Source organism: Hesperophylax consimilis, chromosome 15, assembly GCF_061612785.1.
Source record: "Hesperophylax consimilis isolate HC1 chromosome 15, BYU_Hcon_1.0, whole genome shotgun sequence".
Taxonomy (NCBI): domain Eukaryota; kingdom Metazoa; phylum Arthropoda; class Insecta; order Trichoptera; family Limnephilidae; genus Hesperophylax; species Hesperophylax consimilis.
Genome location: NC_142850.1, coordinates 19360005 through 19381855, shown reverse-complemented (window position 1 = coordinate 19381855; position 21851 = coordinate 19360005). Strand labels below are relative to the sequence as shown.

The 21851-nt window shown below is 35.8% G+C and overlaps 1 protein-coding gene across 2 annotated transcripts in view; it reads right to left on the bottom strand.

The window, feature by feature from the left end:
* Nucleotides 1–7456: 7456 nt before the first annotated feature.
* The window catches only part of Msh6 (DNA mismatch repair protein Msh6), a 41933-nt gene continuing 27538 nt past the window's right edge, over nt 7457–21851 (bottom strand). For both annotated transcript variants that reach the window (XM_089640303.1, XM_089640304.1), the window contains exons 13-19: nt 13994–14149; nt 13153–13287; nt 11562–11786; nt 10212–10406; nt 9508–9685; nt 8930–9081; nt 7457–7793 (exon numbers count right to left, since the gene is read on the bottom strand). In XM_089640303.1, the coding sequence (XP_089496429.1) occupies nt 7494–7793; nt 8930–9081; nt 9508–9685; nt 10212–10406; nt 11562–11786; nt 13153–13287; nt 13994–14149 (1341 nt within the window). In that variant the 3' untranslated portion in view covers nt 7457–7493. The remainder of the gene's footprint in view (nt 7794–8929; nt 9082–9507; nt 9686–10211; nt 10407–11561; nt 11787–13152; nt 13288–13993; nt 14150–21851) is intronic.

Genomic DNA, 21851 nt, shown 5'->3' with positions numbered 1-21851 from the left:
AATTTTCAAATAAAGCCATTCTTTTATTTACAATAAATTATAATCTATATTGAAGTTTTTATACCTAGAACATTTTGGTCAAAATGATAAATGCCTCGTATATAGAAAATTAAATACATAAATTATCATTTCGTCATTTTTTTTGTGATAAAGGATATTGCAAAAAAACACTTGTCATTAAAAAGTCAACTAGGTAAAAATGTTAGTTAGCCACTTGTCGCTCCTAAAGCTGGTATCACACCTGACCTATTTCGCGGCATCTATGAAATAGATCAGTGTGAACAGGCTTTAGTATGGAATAGAAACCCAAAGTTAAATCGACTTCAACTTTCGTTCTATAAATTGACTATAGATTCTTATAGAATAGATCCCGTGGGAACACAGCATAACTGACGATATCTTTTAAATAGAAAATAAGCATGGGCGAGAGATTAGTCAACATCTAACTCGAGTAGGCAGATGATTGCTTTGTACTAAATGATGTATTAGTGCTAAATAATTATTACATTTTGACTTATCGTCATTTTGTTAAGTTTTTATCACTCTTTTTGTTCTCCTTTTTATAAATACATTTTACTTATTGCTTTTACTAATAAATTTGTCTTGTTGACTTAATCATGAATCATACCAATGTTACAAATTCGGTTCCATGGATATTTCATCAAAATGACAATTAAACACACCTTTTAAAAAGTGATATAGAGTCATTAAAAGTTATTAAACAAAAACTACGCTTAATAGTTACCTATTTAACCTAGTTTTTGTTTCATCACTTTTCATGACTTTATATCACTTTTTGTAGGTGTCTTGAATTGTCATTTTGATGAGATACCAGGTCATTTACAAATTCACACGAGAAATAAAATAATGCGGGAAGATTCAATGAGTGTAATAAAAAATTGAGAAAAAATCGATCAATTGAAATAATTAATGATAATATGCCAAATATTATGTAAATAAACCTACTAAAAGTGGTGGAGTAAAAACAAATTATAGTTTAATTTTCACCACCCGGAACGGGTCTGAGAAAAATAACAAACTCTGGATAGGAGTCAAAATCATGCCCCGGTGGTATGGGCTATATATGCAAGATGAGTTTACGTTCTCCTGCTTATATAGCCCATACCAAAATCATGCCCCGGTGGTATGGGCTATATATGCAAGATGAGTTTACGTTCTCCTGCTTATATAGCCCATACCAAAATCATGCCCCGGTGGTATGGGCTATATATGCAAGATGAGTTTACGTTCTCCTGCTTATATAGCCCATACCAAAATCATGCCCCGGTGGTATGGGCTATATATGCGAGATGAGTTAGCATTCTCCTGCTTATAGCGCCCATACCAAAATAATGCCCCGGTGGTATGGGCTATATATGCGAGATGAGCTTGTGTTCTCCTGCTTATATAGCCCATAGCAAAATCATGCCCCGGTGGTATGGGCTATATATGCAAGATGAGTTTACGTTCTCCTGCTTATATAGCCCATACCAAAATCATGCCCCGGTGGTATGGGCTATATATGCGAGATGAGTTAGCATTCTCCTGCTTATAGCGCCCATACCAAAATAATGCCCCGGTGGTATGGGCTATATATGCGAGATGAGCTTGCGTTCTCCTGCTTATATAGCCCATACCAAAATCATGCCCCTGTGGTAAGGGCTATATACGCGAGATGAGCTTGCGTTCTCCTGCCCGTATCTATTTTTTATAAATTTATCATCCTCATGTAATAAATATTTGTTCACTAATTTATCTGATATTTAGTTAATAGAGAATTATTGATTATTCGTTTTTTATTGCCAACTATTAAGCTCTTAAGTATTATTTAATAATAATATCATCATTCTAGTTAAGTCTTATTCTAGTCGAACTAGCTGGAAAATTCAATGATATATTGACTTATGTGAAAGGAATTCTATGAAAATGGACCATCAATGAATATTTGAATGAATGAAATGCTGAAGAACTGAAACTAATGAAATGCTGAAGCACTGAAACGAATGATGAATGAGATTTCACTATGTTTGAAATGAATAATAATATTAATAATCTTTCATTCACACTGCATAATGAAGTTTAAACTCACAATGGAGTAGGCATTTAATTGGACTTTTGAAACAATTGAAAACCTACTCTACAAGAATTTGTAATTAGCATAATAAATAAGATAGATACTTAATAGAAAAAAGGGAGATGGGCCACAAGGCATTTAGTATGCATTCTCATTTACCCAGTCAATTTAATCAATTCTCTCAGTCGGCACGCTCCCATGCCATATCTCCTTTTATTTCTATTATTTATTTACGATAAAGAAGAAGTAATGAAGGTGAACTTAACACATGCGAGCATAATTTCACTTGTGATATTAGGAGTTACTCTGCATTTATTTTCAAGCAACTTGAATTAATCGACTATTTTTTGGATCAAATCAATCAAATTTTTTAACTTGCATATAATTCAGATGTAAGAGTAATTTTAACTGTGCTAAAATCTAGTCTTGTGTAAGACTACATAATATATTATAGAGTACTCTCTCATCAATCTGCCACCCCATAAACCTGACTAATGTCCAATTAGTGAAAGCGGCGAATTATAGTGCATACAAACATACAAAACAAGTTAAAAATTAAAACAGCTATTTCGTAAAAACAAACAAATATCGCTATTGAACTTTCGTAAATTTTCCATTTTTTTTATTTAAAGCTTAAGTATCATATCTACGCTTGTGAGAAGACTCAATTTTGTAAAACCTATTAAAATAAAAAATGTGGCAGAACGAACAGAAGCACGTGCAATGGTTGCCAGAATACACACATAGGAACAACTAAAATGTCCTAAAATAACAATATTACCGGTCACCAGGGTGACTGGTCAGCTCTAGCAAGCTAGACAGCGGTATAGTAACTGGGTGTATAAGAGTAAGTTAATTCAACCCGCCGGTGTACAAAGCTTGGCTCTCGAGTATATGGACTACTAAATTTTACATACAAATACTGTCCAATTTATATTGTTTGATTTTGTGCTTTCAACTAATAAAAATAGTATTTATATATGTGGAAACTTCACTAGTTGCTACACAAGAGTCCCAACTGCTCCCAACCGTCTGGAGCAGTCATACTCAACCTGCGGCCCGCCGAGCTATTTTGTGCGGCCCTCAATACATTTAATATCAGGAACATGATTTACAAAATCTGGCATTCTATATCACGTTAATTTGAGATTAATTGCGACTTTGACGTATAGACATTGAAACCCAAAGAGGATGGTATAAGTATAATATACTATCTATATAATATAATATGGTAAAAGAGTGTTGCTACTGCACACCATAACTGCACACGCTAGATCTATCTCTAAAAAACAAAGATGTGACAGACAAATATACCAGTGTTACTACCAACGAAGGCGATGTCTACTAAACACAACAAAAACCTCTTGAACTTATCTTTATATATCTATTTTATCTGAAAATGGAATTCCGTAGCTACCCCCCCCCCCCCCATGGATTTCGAAAAATTGTTGAATTACATATGATGTTTTTGGCTGTGCGGAATTTTTTTTCATCGAAATTCTGTAACAACCCCCCCCCCCCCCATGGATTTCGAATAATAAAAAAGTATAGTGTTGCGGCCCGCGTAGCTTTGCAAACATATGAATGTGGCCCGCAGAAGAAAAAGGTTGAGTATCACTGGTCTGGAGCCAGTGGGAAGGTGGGGGAGTAGAAGGCTATTCAGATCTGATCACCAAACACAGTTAAAGCCATTTCATGCCATTTCGGTATTACAATGGAAGATGCTCTGAGGAACTAGCGTCATTGATCCCTTCGGCACCGGTGCGTAGTCGGGATACACGCCAAACGCGCGCCCAACATTTGTACACGGTTGACATTTGTCACATGAGAACGGGTCGCTTCTACGATTCGTTCTTAAGTTCAACAGCTCGGCTGTGGAACGAACTGCCGGCCTCTGTGTTTCCTCCCTCCTACAACATGGGACTCTTCAAGACCCATGTTCACTCCTTCCTCTCCACAAAAAGACCCTCCACACAGCATCCCCAAAGATGACATAGGCCCTGAGGGAAATTATTTTCTTCAGAGCCTCCTGTGTGGAGTTTTCTGAATGGGGATCTTACACTAAGGCAATAGGAGAGTATCTTCCACAATTATACTACATTTATTTTAATTTGATGAATTGTGAAGCAACACAAATTCATTCAATAAAATTTACTTGCGTATGAACTTGAACCTGCGACCTTCTGATTGCTGATCGAGGGCCTTACCCCTCGACCACAGAATTGGCAGATTATGAGAGAGTACTGTATAGTCAAGGTGAATCCATCTCATCTTAAGTCATTTGGCCACATTCTAGGAGACCAGAAATTGGCTGCGATTTTCTATTTTTGGAGCTCGTTGGAAATTCGCAGCGAAATTAATATGATTATTATTGTACAACCATTCCATTGCATTGCAGAAATCTAATTTTATTTATACCAACGTACCTACAATTATTTCTGCAGTTCCATGGAATTATAGGATGACATAATATATATGCAGTGATGGATTCACAGCGGCACTATACTAATATAGTTAGTATAATGTAGTTAACACCACTCTTTCTTCCTTGGAATTAAAATACCCAGTTAGCACATTCCAACTAAATGTATTTTTAATTAAGTTTTAGGAATTATATTTTTTAAAATGAGCAATTTTACTTGTAATTCTTACCCACTAACGCAATATTCTAGACAAACTTTTTCCAGAAATTTTTATAAAACATCGAAATATTTAAATAGATGATGATAATATATGTAATGATTGAAATTGAATACAGCAAAGATGAATGAGAAGTTGCTGTGCCATTATGTGCAATACATTTATTTTTAAACTATTGAAGAATAAAACAAATAAAGCACTAAATTGTTAATTATTATTTATAACTTCCCTTAACCACTCAGAACATTAGAACGTCAAAAGACGTAAATATGATAATAGCGGTCAAGACATTAGAACGTCTTTTCACGTAAACGCGCGAGATTTTACAAAAATCGATTTATTTCCATCACTAGTATACGGATTGCCATGATTTAAAAAACAGAGTATCGATAATGAATAACGCTACGCGTCTGTATTCAAGAATATCTATGGAACGTAGAGGTGCATTATCTAAGCCGATTGGATCTGTCATCTTGTTCGTTCATAATTTATTGCGTTTCTAAATAATTTATTCAAAATATTTTAGTTTGGACGGTTAATATTTTGAGGTGACTAATAGTTTTTAATTATATTTCTTCAATATATAAAGTGTTATTTCTTTATGATACTCAGAAAAAAGTACATTTTTCACGGCTTTGAAATAATGGTCAGCGATTTTTACATATTTTTGACGTTTTCATAAAATGTATATTTAGAAACGCAAATATTTACGTATAACAACACAATACGATAGTGGATTTCATAATCTTTCCAAAACATTTTTTAGAATGAGGCTACGTTTCCCAAAACGTGAGTTATGAAGCTTTTAGCAAAACTCGTAAATAACACAAACATTTTCACGTTTTGACAGTTCTCAAAGGAACACACGGTAAATAAAAGTCTTTGTCTGAGAGGTTAAGAATTGTATTATGAAAATAATTGACGAGACTAGCAATTGGGCTACTTCTATGTATCTGCTGTACGCAGACGTCACAGCAGTTGGATTGCGAGCAGCCGTGCCCCGAATGCGGACATCACAACAGTTGTCTTGCAAACAAAAAGTGCCAGGTACAAAAGTACATGGGAACCTAGCTTCGAAATTAGATTATCGGTCTTACTAATTAGATTCTTATATGCCTGTTCAACTTTGGTACGGTATAGCCGGCCTTAATCCTGGTTTAAGTCTGTTTCAACTACACAAATGTTGCGGTAATAAGTTAAGTTTTTTCATTGTTCCAACCTTGTGCACTGTGCAATATTTACACCACGTTTATTAGGAAGGGCGTTAGAAGTTAATAAAAGTAAAATGTTGTGTTGGTTTGAGATTGAATTTGTGCTTGTCACATATTGCAATAATTGATGCTTGCTCCATAAGACTATAAATTTTATTTTTGTGATTGATTAAGGGAAAAGAAAAATGATAATTTTATATAAAAATTTATTCAGATCATTAATCGATAACAATAAGAAAACATGACTGTTTTAGGAACTATAAATACTGACAAATTGTACACACAATAATGTTTAATTATTTTTAAACTGTAACAAATATTGGAAAAAATGACAGATATAACAGTATTATATTTCAGGTAACTCTTACATATTATTTATAAGGAAACAAACATGACACATTGGAATATTTAAATGGAAACAGATGAAGAACAATCGTTAAAAATAATTAAAGGGTGCACGGCCAAAACAAGCTCAAGCCATTTTTTTTTTTTTGTGATCGAAATGCCAATTGGTTCTTCAGAAAAAATGCTGGAAAATGGTATCATTAAAACTAGCAAAATTTATTTAATACTTAAAGGGAGAAGAAAGTGTATTGTAGGCATTAAACTGTACAAAACCGGCCCCTTCCAACATAAACTAAGCAAAAATGTCTTGATTACAAACTCATCGCTATTTTGTTCATACATTTTCTATGTTAATAAGCATTGACAATACGAGATTCAAACTATCAGTTACATATATCCTTTTGTGCTTTTATATCGAATGTTTTGCTTGCTCTGAACCCCTCCAACGGTTCTCAATCTTCGAGTACACCAGTTTGTATTTATTTGTTTTTTAATTAATGATATGGAGCAAACAAAAAAGGCCAAATATATTTTTTTGAAAATGTACAGAACGTCTTGACACACTTTACTCTATTGATTAAAACTTCCCCTAAAGATAGTAAATGTAACCAAAAATAATAATTTTTCTTTTCCTGAAGAATTTATATTACCTGAGATGTAATACGAAGAGTTGCTTCTCGTATCTAAAGAAAAGTATTAAAGCACTTGCACAATTTTGTAGACACCAAGCGGCAGGGGGGTTTGAGAAGCATTTCACATCTCTAGATAATATCATTCACCATGTAAAAAAAAAAGACAAAAACGGCAGGAGGATTAGAGAAGCATTTCACATCTCTACATAATACCATTCACCGTGTAAAAAGAAAAAAAAACAAGACAATTACAGCAATCAGCTCATTTTGACACGTTCAAGGCTTAGGTTCGATTAAATTTTTTTTAATAAGATATGTTTTTGTTATTTTTTCCACTTTCATTATATTAAAAAATAAATGAGTAACCAATATATGAATTCTTTTACTTAACATCACCCATTTTCAATAATGATTTCCTTCTTAATTTTGCCCTCCTGCAAAATAATCATTTGAAACAAATAATGAATAAAAAAAACTACAAATTAATTAGATCAACATTAACAGAATGTAAGAAAAAAAATATCCTTACATTTAATGAGTTACTTAGCAATCATTTTCAAACTGGAGTATGAAAATTATGCTTTCAATCAATTAAGAACATAAAACCTCAAACTTCCTGGCAGCCACCAGAACGTCCTTCAATCCTTCGGTGCCGCGATGATTGTATAGTTTCTTGAACATGGCCACCAGGTTAGCCTCCCTTTCCAGCTCAGCGGACACCTGGTGCGCCCGGCGTGTGATCGCCTTGCTGATGCCAGCCAGGCGGGCTGCGTTGAAGCCGTAAGACTTGGGGCAAGCACCCGACGACAGCTTGTACATGAAGGTCACCGTTTCTTGCGCAATGTTTTCGGCATCATCGGATTGGTTCTCTTCGGTTTCCACCATGCAAGACTGAAAAGAAAAACAACCATTTTATAGTAAAACAAATATTAATATTATTTTTTTTTTACAAATATTATTGCTATTTAAACAGTAGTGACAAAATCGATTTGTATGACAAGGCATTCGTTGGGAGTGACTCAACTAGCAGCGAATCGAACATATTTAATTCTAATCACAAGAATGCTTGAATTTGGCGGTCTGGTGACCTAGTTGTTGGTCACTGCTACACACCAACAGTACATAGTTAATAATTATTATATAGCAACATTTTTGTGAAATATCACCTCAAGAAACTTATAAAGGTTAAGACCATAGAAAAGAGAAACAAAGGGAGAGAAAGGCATGGAAGCGAGCCAACACTGCCAACTGTTGCTTGCTACGACCAAACCGCTCGGAGTATCGAAGCAGCGAAGAAAAGAGAAACAAAGGGAGAGAAAGGCATGGAAGCGAGCCAACACTGCCAACTGTTGCTTGCTACGACCAAACCGCTCGGAATATCGAAGCAGCGAAGAAAAGAGAAACAAAGGGAGAGAAAGGCATGGAAGCGAGCCAACACTGCCAACTGTTGCTTGCTACGACCAAACCGCTCGGAGTATCGAAGCAGCGAAGAAAAGAGAAACAAAGGGAGAGAAAGGCATGGAAGCGAGCCAACACTGCCAACTGTTGCTTGCTACGACCAAACCGCTCGGAGTATCGAAGCAGCGAAATGCCAAAAAAAAAAGCCAATGAAAGTTATGCGCTTGGTGTGCACAACAAAGGGGGTGTGGATGATGTTGATAACACTTCAGTGCACGCAGTTTTAAACTGGTTTCAGGGTGTAGAAGTGCGTGGAGAAGGCGGTCCGGCACCTCCTTAGGCAGAGCTTATCCAGCACGGCAAGTGCAAGTTCCTCGACCTGGTCACATCCCTCGTATGTATTATTAGTTCCATGATAACTCAACACAGTGATAATTCAACACACTTTTACAAAGTTATATAAAGTCATTAGAAACGATGAAAAAAATTTATTTTTTTAACCTAACCTAACCTACTCAACCCAATTAATAATGTTTTTGTTTCATCACTTTCCATGACTTTATATAACTTTTTAAAGATGTGATGATTTATCCGGTCACCGTATTATTATCTAATGCTAAGACACTTACCATATGCGCCAGTGAGACGGCGGAATTGTTCTTGACATCCTCCACCAGGGTATGGTAGTGCGTGGAGAAGATGGTTCGGCACTCCCTGACGCAAAGCTCATCCAGAACGGCGGCTGCTATAGCCGTACCGTCATAGGTGGACGTTCCTCGACCTGGACAAATCAATTTAAATATTATATTTAATTGATGAATTTTTTTATCGCTGCCTACCTAAGGTATCCTAAGATATTTTGGACGTGCTGCTCCACAAACTGGGAACTCGGACCTGGAGAAACTCATGGTCACTGGCGAAGTTGAAGGCAAGAAAAGCAGTGATAAAATATCACAGGCGTCCCGAACGGCAGAGTCTCTGCACGCAGCATAGGACCATGAGGAGTGGAGGACCCTTGTTCACCAGGGAAATTGGAGTGGGAGTCTTCGACAATGAGGCAACAACTAAAGAAGAATGGACACTGCTACTAAAACAATTTTATCTTATTTTGTTTATGAAGTTTTCACTAGGAATTAAAAAGAAAAGATCTTGGAGAGTTAACTGTGAAAATGAATAATACTGAAATACTTCTTTACAATATTCTCACCAAGTTCATCCAGTAAGACCAGTGAATGCGGCGTGGCGTGTTTAAGAATAGCGCCCGTCTCGCTTAGCTCCACGAAGAAGGTGGATTGGCCCGTCATGATATCGTCATGAGCTCCGAGTCGGGTGAATATCCTGTCCACCACCGTCATGGAACATTCTGCCGCTGGAATATGGCAACCCTGGAATCAAGAAATGATTTTGAAGGTAAATTAAAATTTTGTTAAAGAGAAAGTATTTCCGAAAGTTCTTTATGGTGTAATTTCAAAATAACAATACAGAAACACCCGGAGTTAAGTAACCTCATCCGGGGTTATTCGGCTACCCTAACGAAGCACCACGAAGATCATTCGGGGGTATCAATGTTATACATTTTAAGGCTATCAGTATTTACATGGGTTCGTGTTGAGAGGCCGCGTGTGGTTAGTTTAATATTTACATTTATCACCGCTGCATAGTATTATTATTTATTTACCGTTTAACTAGATAATGATATTCACTTGGACCATAGTACTTTTCTAAACATATATTATTTTCAAAATCAGATGCCTCATGAGGGTGGACTTGCCGCCCTTGGGGCCAGTCAGATGGACGAGGGAGGCCCATCACCCTCAGCCGAGGCGGGTGTCGTTGGGGATGTAGTCGTCCAAGCCAGACACATTGCAAGCTATGCAGGGGTGTTATAGGTAAGTGTGAGTTATAACTTACAATCTGCGCCATGATGGTCAGCAGGCCCAGCTGCCTCATGAGAGTGGACTTGCCGCCCATGTTGGGGCCAGTGAGGAGGATGAGGGAGGCCCACTGCCCGTTGCCGAGGCGGGTGTCGTTGGGGATGTAGTCGTCCAGGCTAGACTCCTTGCAAGCCATGCAGGGGTGACGACCCTCCAATATGGAGATAAACGGCTGGAACGAGATAATTTAATGTCAAGAACGTGCGACTGAAGAGAGACAACATTAAAGTGAGACAACTGTAGATACATTATAGAGTATGCATGGTTGTCTGTCTTCATTATCACATAACACTAAAGACATTACATTCTGTTAATTATGTATGACTATTACTCCGCCATCCCCAATACAAAAGGCAAAGAGAACAATTTTTTTTCCTTAGTCTTGTGGTATGGTTTATTATATAATACTAGCAGAGACCCGTAATCACATGATAATATAATTAAAATTTTAAGAAAGACAATAAAAATCATTTTCTGTTAAAATGTTACAATTAATATCCAATTTTGATAGTGACATTTAAATTCAAAGCAAATTTGAATTCATTGAACGAGTTTTACGCTGGACAGCCTCTCACAATTAGTTAATCAACATTTTTTGAATTTATTGAAGTTTCCGAATTAACACTGAAATTGTGGCAGAGCGGCGGATAGAATCGAAGCTTTGTTTGAAATGGCTGTGGATATATTTAGTGACTAGATTTGAATAATCAGGTACTTGCAACCTTTCTCTTCACATCCTCTCCTTCCTCCAGTCTCACAACATTCCACAATTTTTTTATTTTTTTTTATAGTGAATACCTCACAAGAGTCCCAACTGCTCCCGTCTGGAGCCAGTGAGACTATGGCATCCCCAATTGGGGGATGTTGTGAGGCTGAAGGTAAGTGGGGAAGGGAAAGAGGAAGGTGGGGAAGTACCTGGCTATTCAGATCTAGTCACTAAACACGGCTAAAGCCATTTGGAGCAACGTTTTAATTCTGAATGGTGGTCTTACACCAGGGCGATACTGGTAGTATCTTCCACTCTGGAACGTGCCGCAAATATACTATATATTATTTTAATTAATTAATTGTGAAATAACACAAATTAATCAAATAAAATTTATTTGCGCACGCCGGGTTCGAACCCGCGACCTTCGGAATGGCAGTCCAATGCGTTACCACTGGACTATGCCGGCCGTCAATGACAATTGAAATCAAAATGACAATGCAATAGTTTCACCGGTTCCTGGAGCTTACGATTTGCAAAAATATGTTAAATGTATTTCAATTTTCAAGAATCATTATTAAAATGAAAATAAAATAATAAAAGCAAACCAATGGAACAAACCTTGACATCATCAGTAGCCAGTAACAACTCAGGAATGCACATATCGCAAGACTGCAGTCTGGTATACTCGGCCAGGGCAATGATCACATCCAGTGTGGACAGACAGAAAATAGCCTTCTGCCAGAGCGCATGGGATTGGCTGAACTTCTCAAAGATGCGGCGACTCAGATCTTTCAAAACAGCTGTTTTGTGGTCCTCTGCTGCCATCATTCTCGACAATAATTCCTACATAATAATAAAATAATTCAAATTAAGACAAAATATTACGATCTTTACTAATTTATCGCAACTAGTATTTTATCCAGTGACGGTCTATAATAGGGTCAACGGGGACAAACACCAAGTTCGGGAAATCTACTAAAAGAAAGAAAAAAATTGTCCAAAGCTATATCTTTATCAAAATGAGTAATTTCTTTGACCTTTGGAGAGCCAAAGCCGAAAATCCTCAGAATACACACGGACGAAAAAACACAGAGCCGTGGTAAAATTAAGTTGAAGAGTTTTGCTAAAAAATCAGAATAAAAACTATGATTTTTGTTTTTTTATAATTGTTTTCTGTTTACCAGATAATGCATCTTATTATTAAAATTTATTTCATGTTTATATCGTAAAAGGTTTCCCCAGAATAGCTAACTTTATCTAAAAAAAATGATAATAATAATTTGGGAGACAACAGTCAAAAAAAAAATATATTTTTAGAATATATACATAAACTGGTTTTATTATTTCTACATAAACCTGAATACATACTCTACACGAAAAATAATCAAAACAGCATTTTCAAAGAAATAATTACCTTTATACTGCTATGAAAACTCAAATATTTACATTTTTGCAACGCCTCTTTTACGCAAACAAATTTCGACAATTTATTTTGTAATCTGTAGAAGAGGCTACATTCATGAAAAAAAATAGTATTACTGAGATATTATCGCAAGCGATTCTGATTTTGTCCTCTATACAGTTCCAAAGCATAAAAGTTAAAGTCGCACTGAAAAAAATTCTAGCATGAACGGTCTCCGGGGCACAATCACCAAGTTCAGTCGTAAAAAGAAAAGGTCTCCGGAACACGATCGGCACACCACTCGTTGAAGAATAATTAACATGTGTTTGTGCCGCCACTGTATTGACATTGTATCTGATTGATTTTCTATTTGATTCACCATATTGATTGAGCCACAGGCTCTTTGTAGAAGTAATAATATTATAGAAGACTAAAGATAAGTAGTAATAATATTATAGAAGACTAAAGATGAGTAATAATAATATTATAGAAGACTAAAGATAAGTAGTAATAATATTATAGAGAACTAAAGGTAAGTAGTAATAATATTATAGAACACTAAAAAAAAGTAGTAATAATATTATAGTAGACTAAATATAGGTAGTATGTAATAATATAAAAGAAGACTAAAGATAGGTAGTAATAATATTATAGAAGACTAAAGATGAGTAGTAATAATATTATAGAAGACTAAAGATGAGTAGTAATAATATTATAGAAGACTAAAGATAGGTAGTAATAATATTATAAAAGACTAAAGATAAGTAGTAATAATATTATAGAAGACTAAAGATAAAAAGTGCTTACCTTTGACTCTGCTGTGCTGAATCGCTTGTATCCTTTCCGTGTTCCTTCAAAATTATATCCATGGTTTGCCTTGCCACATTTGGATTCTGGAACCTCCAGTTGGAACCTCTTTTTATCTGAGCCAAAGTAATTGACCTAGAAAAGAGGAATACAGCTACATATTAGGTAGTCGCCTGCTGTACACAAATTCTCATTGCAGCTTGTCTAACTCAGTCAGACGTATAAAAGACGTATAAAAGAGATGGTAAATTTGATGGTATTTTTATAGTACATGATAAAAGAATGGGTTTAGGTGAATATAGCAATGACAAATGATTTCTGAACATTGATTCGATGGAATGATTCGTATGTGCCCGCCACTATTCGAAAGTGAAATAATTTTTTCATAAAAAATTAATTAAAAATGTGAATTATTTTTTATTTGTTTGTTAGAGTTTTAATTTTTTAGCCAGACTGCACTCTTCACGCTAGCCTGGAACGGAGAGTTCTATTTGCACATCATTCCTTGTACACGCAGAAAACCCGAAGTGAACGAACACCACGAACTGAGCCGATGAACGCCGAAGGCGCCAAAACACATGGCACATGACTCTGTCAGCTCTGTCTGTCAGTGAAAGCAATAAGCATGGCCCCGAAAGCCAAACTGACAGTAGTCACGTGCTCGTACCGTCCCGATCGGTTCGGCGATCATCGACTCACTTCAGGTTTTCGGCGTGTACAAGGAGTGATGTGCAAATAGCATTCCCCGCCACCCTACCGATATTTTAGAATGTGCTTTTGAGTACAAAAAGGTTGGGAACCCTGGTGTAGTGTATCAACTAAATATAATGAGATCTTGTACCTTGCAATTGAAATGCTTTCCCTGCGAATTCAGATAGTCCTCAAGATCAGATTTGATTTCCTCAATGGTTTCCATGGCCGTATCATACTCGGTGTCTACTCCTTTCTCGGGGAGAATGGTGCCTTCTTTCTGAGCCAAGTTGTGATCAAATGCACCCTGAAGCAACACGTGTTTATTTGAAATCAATTAATTAAATAATATACTTAATATGTATTAATAAATCTAAGGGATGATTTTTTTTTACGTTTGTCAAATTGTTCTCTGGTAGGAACCCTGATAAGATAAGCTGACAGATAACATTACAGAGTATACTGAAATACCGGCTCTTAATCAATTACTCATTGGGACACCTGAAGATTGGAAAAAATTTCATAAGTAATATCTTCATTTAAATTTTTTTTTATAACGCACAATATTCACAACTGCTCTGAGCCAGTGGGACTTCTTTTAACTTTGGAAGAAATCACTTTACATAATGAAGTTTTAGAAAAAAATTTGTATATTGAAAGGTTCTTCAGCCGGAATAAATTTAAAAAAAAATTGGTTTCATTATTCCCATGAAGATGAAATTCCACCAAGAATTTTTAATTTTGAATGAACAGTGCTTTTTTTGTTGGCGACCCTTCCCAACAAATTTTAGCTTTTTACTATGGTATTTCCAAGAGCATATAGGGAGTGTGACGAACCCAAGGGAAACAAGCGGGAGTAAAATCTTCCATTGTGTGGCCTTCAGGGAACCTACAAGGAGTGGAGATGAGAGATGAGGCCCTCTCTCCTCGTGGAGCCTTCAGGGAACCAAGGAGGAGTGAAGAGGAGAGCTGAGACCACCTTCGTGAACTCTTCCGTTGTGGGGCCTTCGGAGGACCAAGGAGGAGAGGATAGCTTTTTTTCAATTCAATTCAATTCAATTTGTTTATTCCTTTAAAAACATTACAAAATTACATTTTATTTCGTTTTTAAGTACATTTGTAGAATGGTATTACATAATAAGTAGGCGGTGTATAAACTATACCAGCATCAATAGAGCTTGCCTTTTAAAGGCAGCTTCACCGATGCTAAATATGTAGATATCCGAATTAATTCTGTTCAACAGCAAGACTGCTCTCCCCACCGGCATGACCATTGGCAAGTTAGTCCTGCAGGCCGGGAGATAAAACAGTCTATGCTGTCGGTGACGGAGATAACCATCAGGAACATAGAGACTAATAATTTGACAAGAATATTCCATGAGATACAAATTGCTTTCTTCCAGTAAAATAGCTTGCAAAGAATATGAGAAACCGTAAAGAAAAACCTATAGTTGACAATTTATTTAATAATATGTCATGGTTTACGGTATCAAATGCATTCGAGAAATCATTATATGAGCAATCTACTTGGTAGCCCTTATCTAAAGATTTGGAAACATAATCTGTGAGTACCAGTAGGTTAGTATCTGTTGATCGACCTTTTCTAAACCCATGCTGTTCCGATATTAAGAAAGGCTCTACTTGAAACAGCACATGTTTATGAATTATCGATTCGAATAACTTAGCCGGGGCGGAAAGTATTGCCACTGGCCTGAAATTTTCGACAGATGTCTTTGATCCACTTTTGAAAATAGGACAAATTTTTGATACTTTCCAGGAATCAGGAAATATACCAGTATTTAAAGATAGGTTGAATATAAAACTTAGTGGCATTTTTAAAAATTCAACACATCCTTTTAAAAAAAATACTGGAAGAAAGTCAGGCCCTAGTGAATGTGTATGTTTCATGTTATTTTGAAGATTTAACATCTGATTCGTCTATATGCCTTATATCAATGTTTTGGGATCCCTTCACATTCATCTTGGAAGCAGAAATGGGATTTAGTAATGGAGGCTCATTGCTGTACACTGATTGGAAATGAGTTGCAAATGCATTGGCTACATCCGCTCCTCTAACTTCCCGATCACCATGCATCATGATGTCTGTTATACCACCATCCTTACGCAGTGATTTTACGTAGTCCCAAAATGCCTTGGGATCATGCTTGATATCACTCTCTATTGAGTCGACATACGTTCGGAATGCTATATGAACATTTCTTCTAACAACTGCTCTGAGGTTACTGAACATTTCATACTCATTTTGGTCACCAGTAGCTTTCCATTTTTTATGGTGAGCATGTTTTATCTCAATGCTTCTGATGGTATCTCCAGTGAACCACTTCGGATATCTACGTCCACCTCTGTTGGGAGGTTTCCTAGGGAAGCATGCGTCAAATACATTATATATACATGAATAAAAATGGTGTAGCGCCTCATTAACGGTATCGAATTTAGAAAGTTCATGCCAATCCAATTGGCTCATCATCCGATAAAGTTTGACAAAATCACCCCTACCAAAGATCCATCCCCGCAAAGTGCCGTCTGTAGTTTTAGGTAATTTGGTAGTCTTCGGAGGCTTTTTACAAGAATACCGGAACTCTAATGCGGAGTGATATTTGTCCTCATATACGAGGGGAGAATCGCTATGTATGACATTTAATTCAATGTTACACAAAACGAGATCCAACATCCTCAACTCAGAATTGGGAATACCATTATTCTGGGTGAGCCCAAACACTTCGCATAAAAAATTGAGGTCATTTTCAACATCCTTGCCGCTACGCGCTGAATGGATGTTGAAATCTCCCAAGACAATAATATTCCTTCTTCCGAGAAGATCCACGTTTTCGTGAAACTTATCGAAGAATAGTTGATATGTTTCCAGAGTTGATGCCGGTGGAAAATATATTACACATATAAAAGTAACAAACAAATCGATTGTAATTTTTAACCACAAGTCTTCGATGTCAGCTTCCAGATCAGGCATGTGTTCGGCCTTAAACTTAGTTTTGACAGCCAAAAGGCAGCCTCCGCCTTGTCTGTGGCCACTACCACTATCTCTGTCTTTTCTGAACACTTGAAAACTGTCATCGAATAACTCCTGGTTGCACACACTGGAGTTCGGCCAAGTCTCAGTGAGCCCTATTACATTGTAATTGTTTACTAAAACGTTAGAGTAAAATAGAGAACATTTAGTTTTCAGTCCCCTAACGTTTTGGTAAAAGAAATGAAAACTATTGTACTGTCAACTAGGTTTAATATTTGGTAGCCGTGGTGTAATTACCTTATTGACCCATTCTTTTAAGAATGAATGCTTAGGCCAATGCTTAGACTGCAATAATTCTGCCACCGCTGACCCGGGTACACCGATTTTAAATGATGCATATTCTCCCCTCGTTTTGATTCTTATTATCTTAAACGAGGAGATACTGACAGATTTACTTATTGTTTTGAGGTGCGATGTTAAGTCATCTAGGGTAGTGTCTGGATGCAAGGGGTAAAGATGGAAGTATTTCACTTCCTCCTGGTCCTTTTGACTACCTCGTACGGTGATGGGATGCCGTTTACGATTACGATTAATCAAAGTCCAAGGTTGACTTCCTGGAGTTTGGTGCATCAGTTGGAGGGTGGTGCATCTGCATTAGCTCCATCGGGCGGGGGCGGTGCATCCACATCAGTTCCGCCGGCCGGTGGCAGCGCATCACTATCAGATGGCGCGGAGGTAGGCGCTGTGGAGGTAGACGCAACGGGTGTCACATCAGGAGTACTTCGGGATTTTTTTATTTTTTATTTAGTAAAAGATTATACATTTATATACATTATTTAAGAAATGTTTTGACTGCCCAACTAGGAGGATTTCCGTTTTAGGACAGTCAAATTAGGATGAGTATTAACATTTTGATAAGTTGTTTGATAAGTATAGTATTAAGGGGGAAGTATCATAAATAGCGCTAAACATCACTTTGTATTTACCTAGTAAAAGGAATACCACAAATAATTTATCTAAAAATTCTATAGGGGTAGTTAGAAAAATGTCTTATGTTACCAGTGAATTAAATTTTTTTATCGTAAACTTTTTTATTCTGTATGAAATACACATTGCAACTTTACGTAAAACTTCAAAAATGCCTTCGCTGGAAGCAGAATAGCTCCTATCAGAGAGATTTTTTTTTTTAAATCCATCGGTCATCTCAAAGTAAATATGATACAGGTCATTTTAAATAAATAAAAAACACTTTAACATATATGGATTTTTGTTGTGATTCAATTAAACTTCCCGAATATTTCAATTATTTTCCGTCATACAAAATCCTATGGATGAAATCATTGTCCATAGCTTGACCGAACACCGCTAGTCACTGTCAGTCTCGAGGTGAATTCGGAAGTGAGAGCACGCTTATTTTGTTTTTTCTCCAGTCCTCGGCCAACTTTAAAATTTCTAATAGGAATCCAGAGGAGATTGGTGCTATAGCCAAGGGGTAAGTGGAAATTAAATATTATTTATTTTGTAATATATAATTTGAAACTTGTTTTACGGTCTCAACTTTTTTTTTTACCATTTTCAGGTACCAATACGAAATGGGAAATAATAAAGGGGCTAGCGTGTACAGCGCCTAAAGAAAAAGACCGCTCCACTGGAGGAAAAGAAGAATAAGGTTTGTCAAAATACATCATTCCGATGGACACATTTTCTACAAATTTTTACGTGTAAAACGGAGTAGGTGGTGGTTTGAACTCAGATCTAATTTCAAAATGCATTATTTCAGCATCCATCTTGGATTTCTTCAGTTCTCTACCGATTTAGTTCAAAATCGGGATTAGGGAGTTTAGATGTGCATTGAACTCGGATCTAATGTCAAAATGCATAATTTCAGCATCCATCTTGGATTTCTTCAGTTCTCTACCGATTTAGTTCAAAATCGGGATTAGGGAGTTTAGATGTGCATTGAACTCGGATCTAATGTCAAAATGCATAATTTCAGCATCCATCTTGGATTTCTTCAGTTCTCTACCGATTTAGTTCAAAATCGGGATTAGGGAGTTTGGATGTGCACTGAACTCGGATCTAATGTCAAAATGCATAATTTCAGCATCCATCTTGGATTTCTTCAGTTCTCTGCCGATTTAGTTCAAAATCGGGATTAGGGAGTTTGGATGTGCATTGAACTCGGATCTAACGTCATAACTTCAGCATCCAGCTTGAATTTCTTGAGTTTTCTGCCGATTTGGTGCAAAATCTGGATTACGGAGTTTGGAGATGGACTTTGCGAGACTAGTGTGAAGGTGCTTTCAACGATTCTACCGATTCCTTTCAAACTGTCGCTAAGATTGGGAACAATGTCTATCAGATCCATTGATAAATGCACTGAATTTCGTTGATGGCTAATTCCGGGTAGTAGTATTATAAATAAATTATTAAAAAATATATATAAATATATATATGAGAGAGAGAGAGAGAAAATAAATATAAAATAATATATTACCGGTAACATGCATAGTAAGAATTATAGTGTATTTTATACAATGTACAAAAAACTTTTTTAATAGCCTTAACCACAAAGAAAGCCAAAGTTTTAGCACTTTTCGAGGATATTATGCTAAAAACATGAAAAAAGTATTTTTAACCAAGACATTTAGATAATTTTATATCAATTTTTATCAACTTCTTTATATCTATCTTAGACTGTGTTTTTTTCTTAGTTTATGTACTTCATTCTACTTTTTTGTATATCTAAGTTAATATTGTAAAATATATTCTTTCCCGAGTACGAAAAAAACATTGAAATAAATTTTCAAATTACATTCATGATTTACAAATAAACTTTTTTCCATTTCTATCGCACTAAATATATAATCAAAAAATATTTGTCGTAACTTAATTTTACGTTTTCCCTTTTTTCACACCCATTGCTTTCTGGTAATATTATATTTAAAAAAAACAGTTATTGTCATTACACAAACCATACAATCAAATTTATGAACCAAAAATCTTTTCCAAGTCAAAACACGATTAGATTCTATGTGACTTTGAGTAAAAAACTGAGACGTCAAAAAAGGTCCAGGGCGTAAAAGATGTGACTGTATATCCATTATTTTGCTAGTATGATTTTTATTCTGTCAAGTTGTATCCATTATTTAGTAAATAAATATAAATTTTATAAAGCACGTGTATTTTTATTTCGTATTTTATCAAAACTGTGTCAATCATCCCCCTATCTACTCAAAAGACGCAGGTGTTGGTTTTGAAACCGCAGCTGTTCTAGCGGCCGACCGATTCATTTACAAGTAGCAATAATACCTAACTGTACTGAAGTCGAGATTTGATACCGTCCCCTTAAAATAATAATGAAATAATAGGTATTTGTACTTTTAACTGGTGCCTAAGCCTACTAACATGTTTGTATAAATATGAATAACAAAGAGAAGGAATACCATAAAATAAAATATTACATTAAACATAAGATTAACTGCTGCTTGGGTAGCATTCTAATTTAAAAGTATTAGGTAGGTACATATATACATATAATGATAAGGATTATAACATAAAGGTATCTTTTACTGTTTTGTTGGAGTTTTTGTTGTTGTTTTTGGTTTGTGTTTGATTTCATTTTTTGTATAGTAAAAGTTCACTCTCCTTTCTACCTAATTGATGAAACCAATTAGTGGTCAATTTATGAAGAATAGCTGTATTTTCCTTTTTCCAAGCATCAGGCATGAAGTTGTATAGTTTTGGACCTAAGAATGAGAAGTGTCTTTGAGCGAGAGATGTTTTAGTTGTGAGTGGTACAATTGGATTTCTCCGTGAGTGGCGGGTGTCGTGAGAGTGGTTAATAGATGGATAGAGGTGGCGTTTTTGATGGGTGTTTAAAATTAATTTTCTCATGTATAGTTGTCTAACATCCAGAACTCGGAATTCTTCAAATAGTGCATCGCTATGATATCTAAATGGTTTTTTGAGGATTACCCTTAGTAGTGATTTTTGAGCTTTTGCTAATTTGTCCAAAACAGTTTTTGCACACCCACCCCAACCTAAGGATGCATAGTCTAGAAGTGACCCACACATAGCATCATAGATGAGTTTCAATTCTTTTTTACGTAAGATATTTCTGATTGTCATAAACATGTACGTAAGCTTTCTAACCTTTGTGGCAACTAAGAAACTTTCCTAGTTGGACAGGCAAAGCATCCAATATGTAATATGTACTTTCTTTTGATAAATAAATAAATAAATAAATAAATAAACTAGATCTATTTGTCCGTCCCATCTAAGATATTTGTCTAATATAACACCAAGGTATTTTATACTGTCTACGCATTCCAATTTATAGCAATTACAGTTAGTGGAGTCAATGCATTTATGTATAAAAATATTATGTGCTTCCTCGGGTTGGCCCGCTTCTGTCGCACTAAATCGTATAAATTTAGTTTTTTCCGAATTGAGTGTCAGCAGATTATAGTCTAACCAAAGTTTTAGCTGTTTTATTCCACTTTCTGCTTTGCAGTGTAGATCATTCCATGTTTTTCCTTCAAATATTAGGACAGTATCATCTGCAAATGTTATAATATGATTGGAAAAATTGCTGTTACACAGATCATTGATATAAATACTGAACAAAATAGGTCCTAAGGTACTCCCTTGGGGTACACCAAATTCTACAAGGGCTGGATCGCTAACAGTATCATTAATTTTAACTTTTTGGTATCTGTTAGTTAAGTAACTATCCATCCATTTGTATAGCAGTCCCTGAACACCTATAGCCTTTAGTTTTTTTAGAAGTATTTTATGCGAGATGGTATCAAAAGCTTTGGCAAGATTTAAAAAGAGAGCGATGGATTTATTACCCCGGTCAATATTATTGGAAATAATATCCGCCAGCTTAGCAATAGCATTTTCTGTTCCTAGACCTGGTCGAAAGCCGAACTGGTTATTAGATAAGATTTTATGTCTTTCAAGATAGAGGGTGAGACGATTTTTTACGATTTTCTCAATAATTTTTGAGAATGAG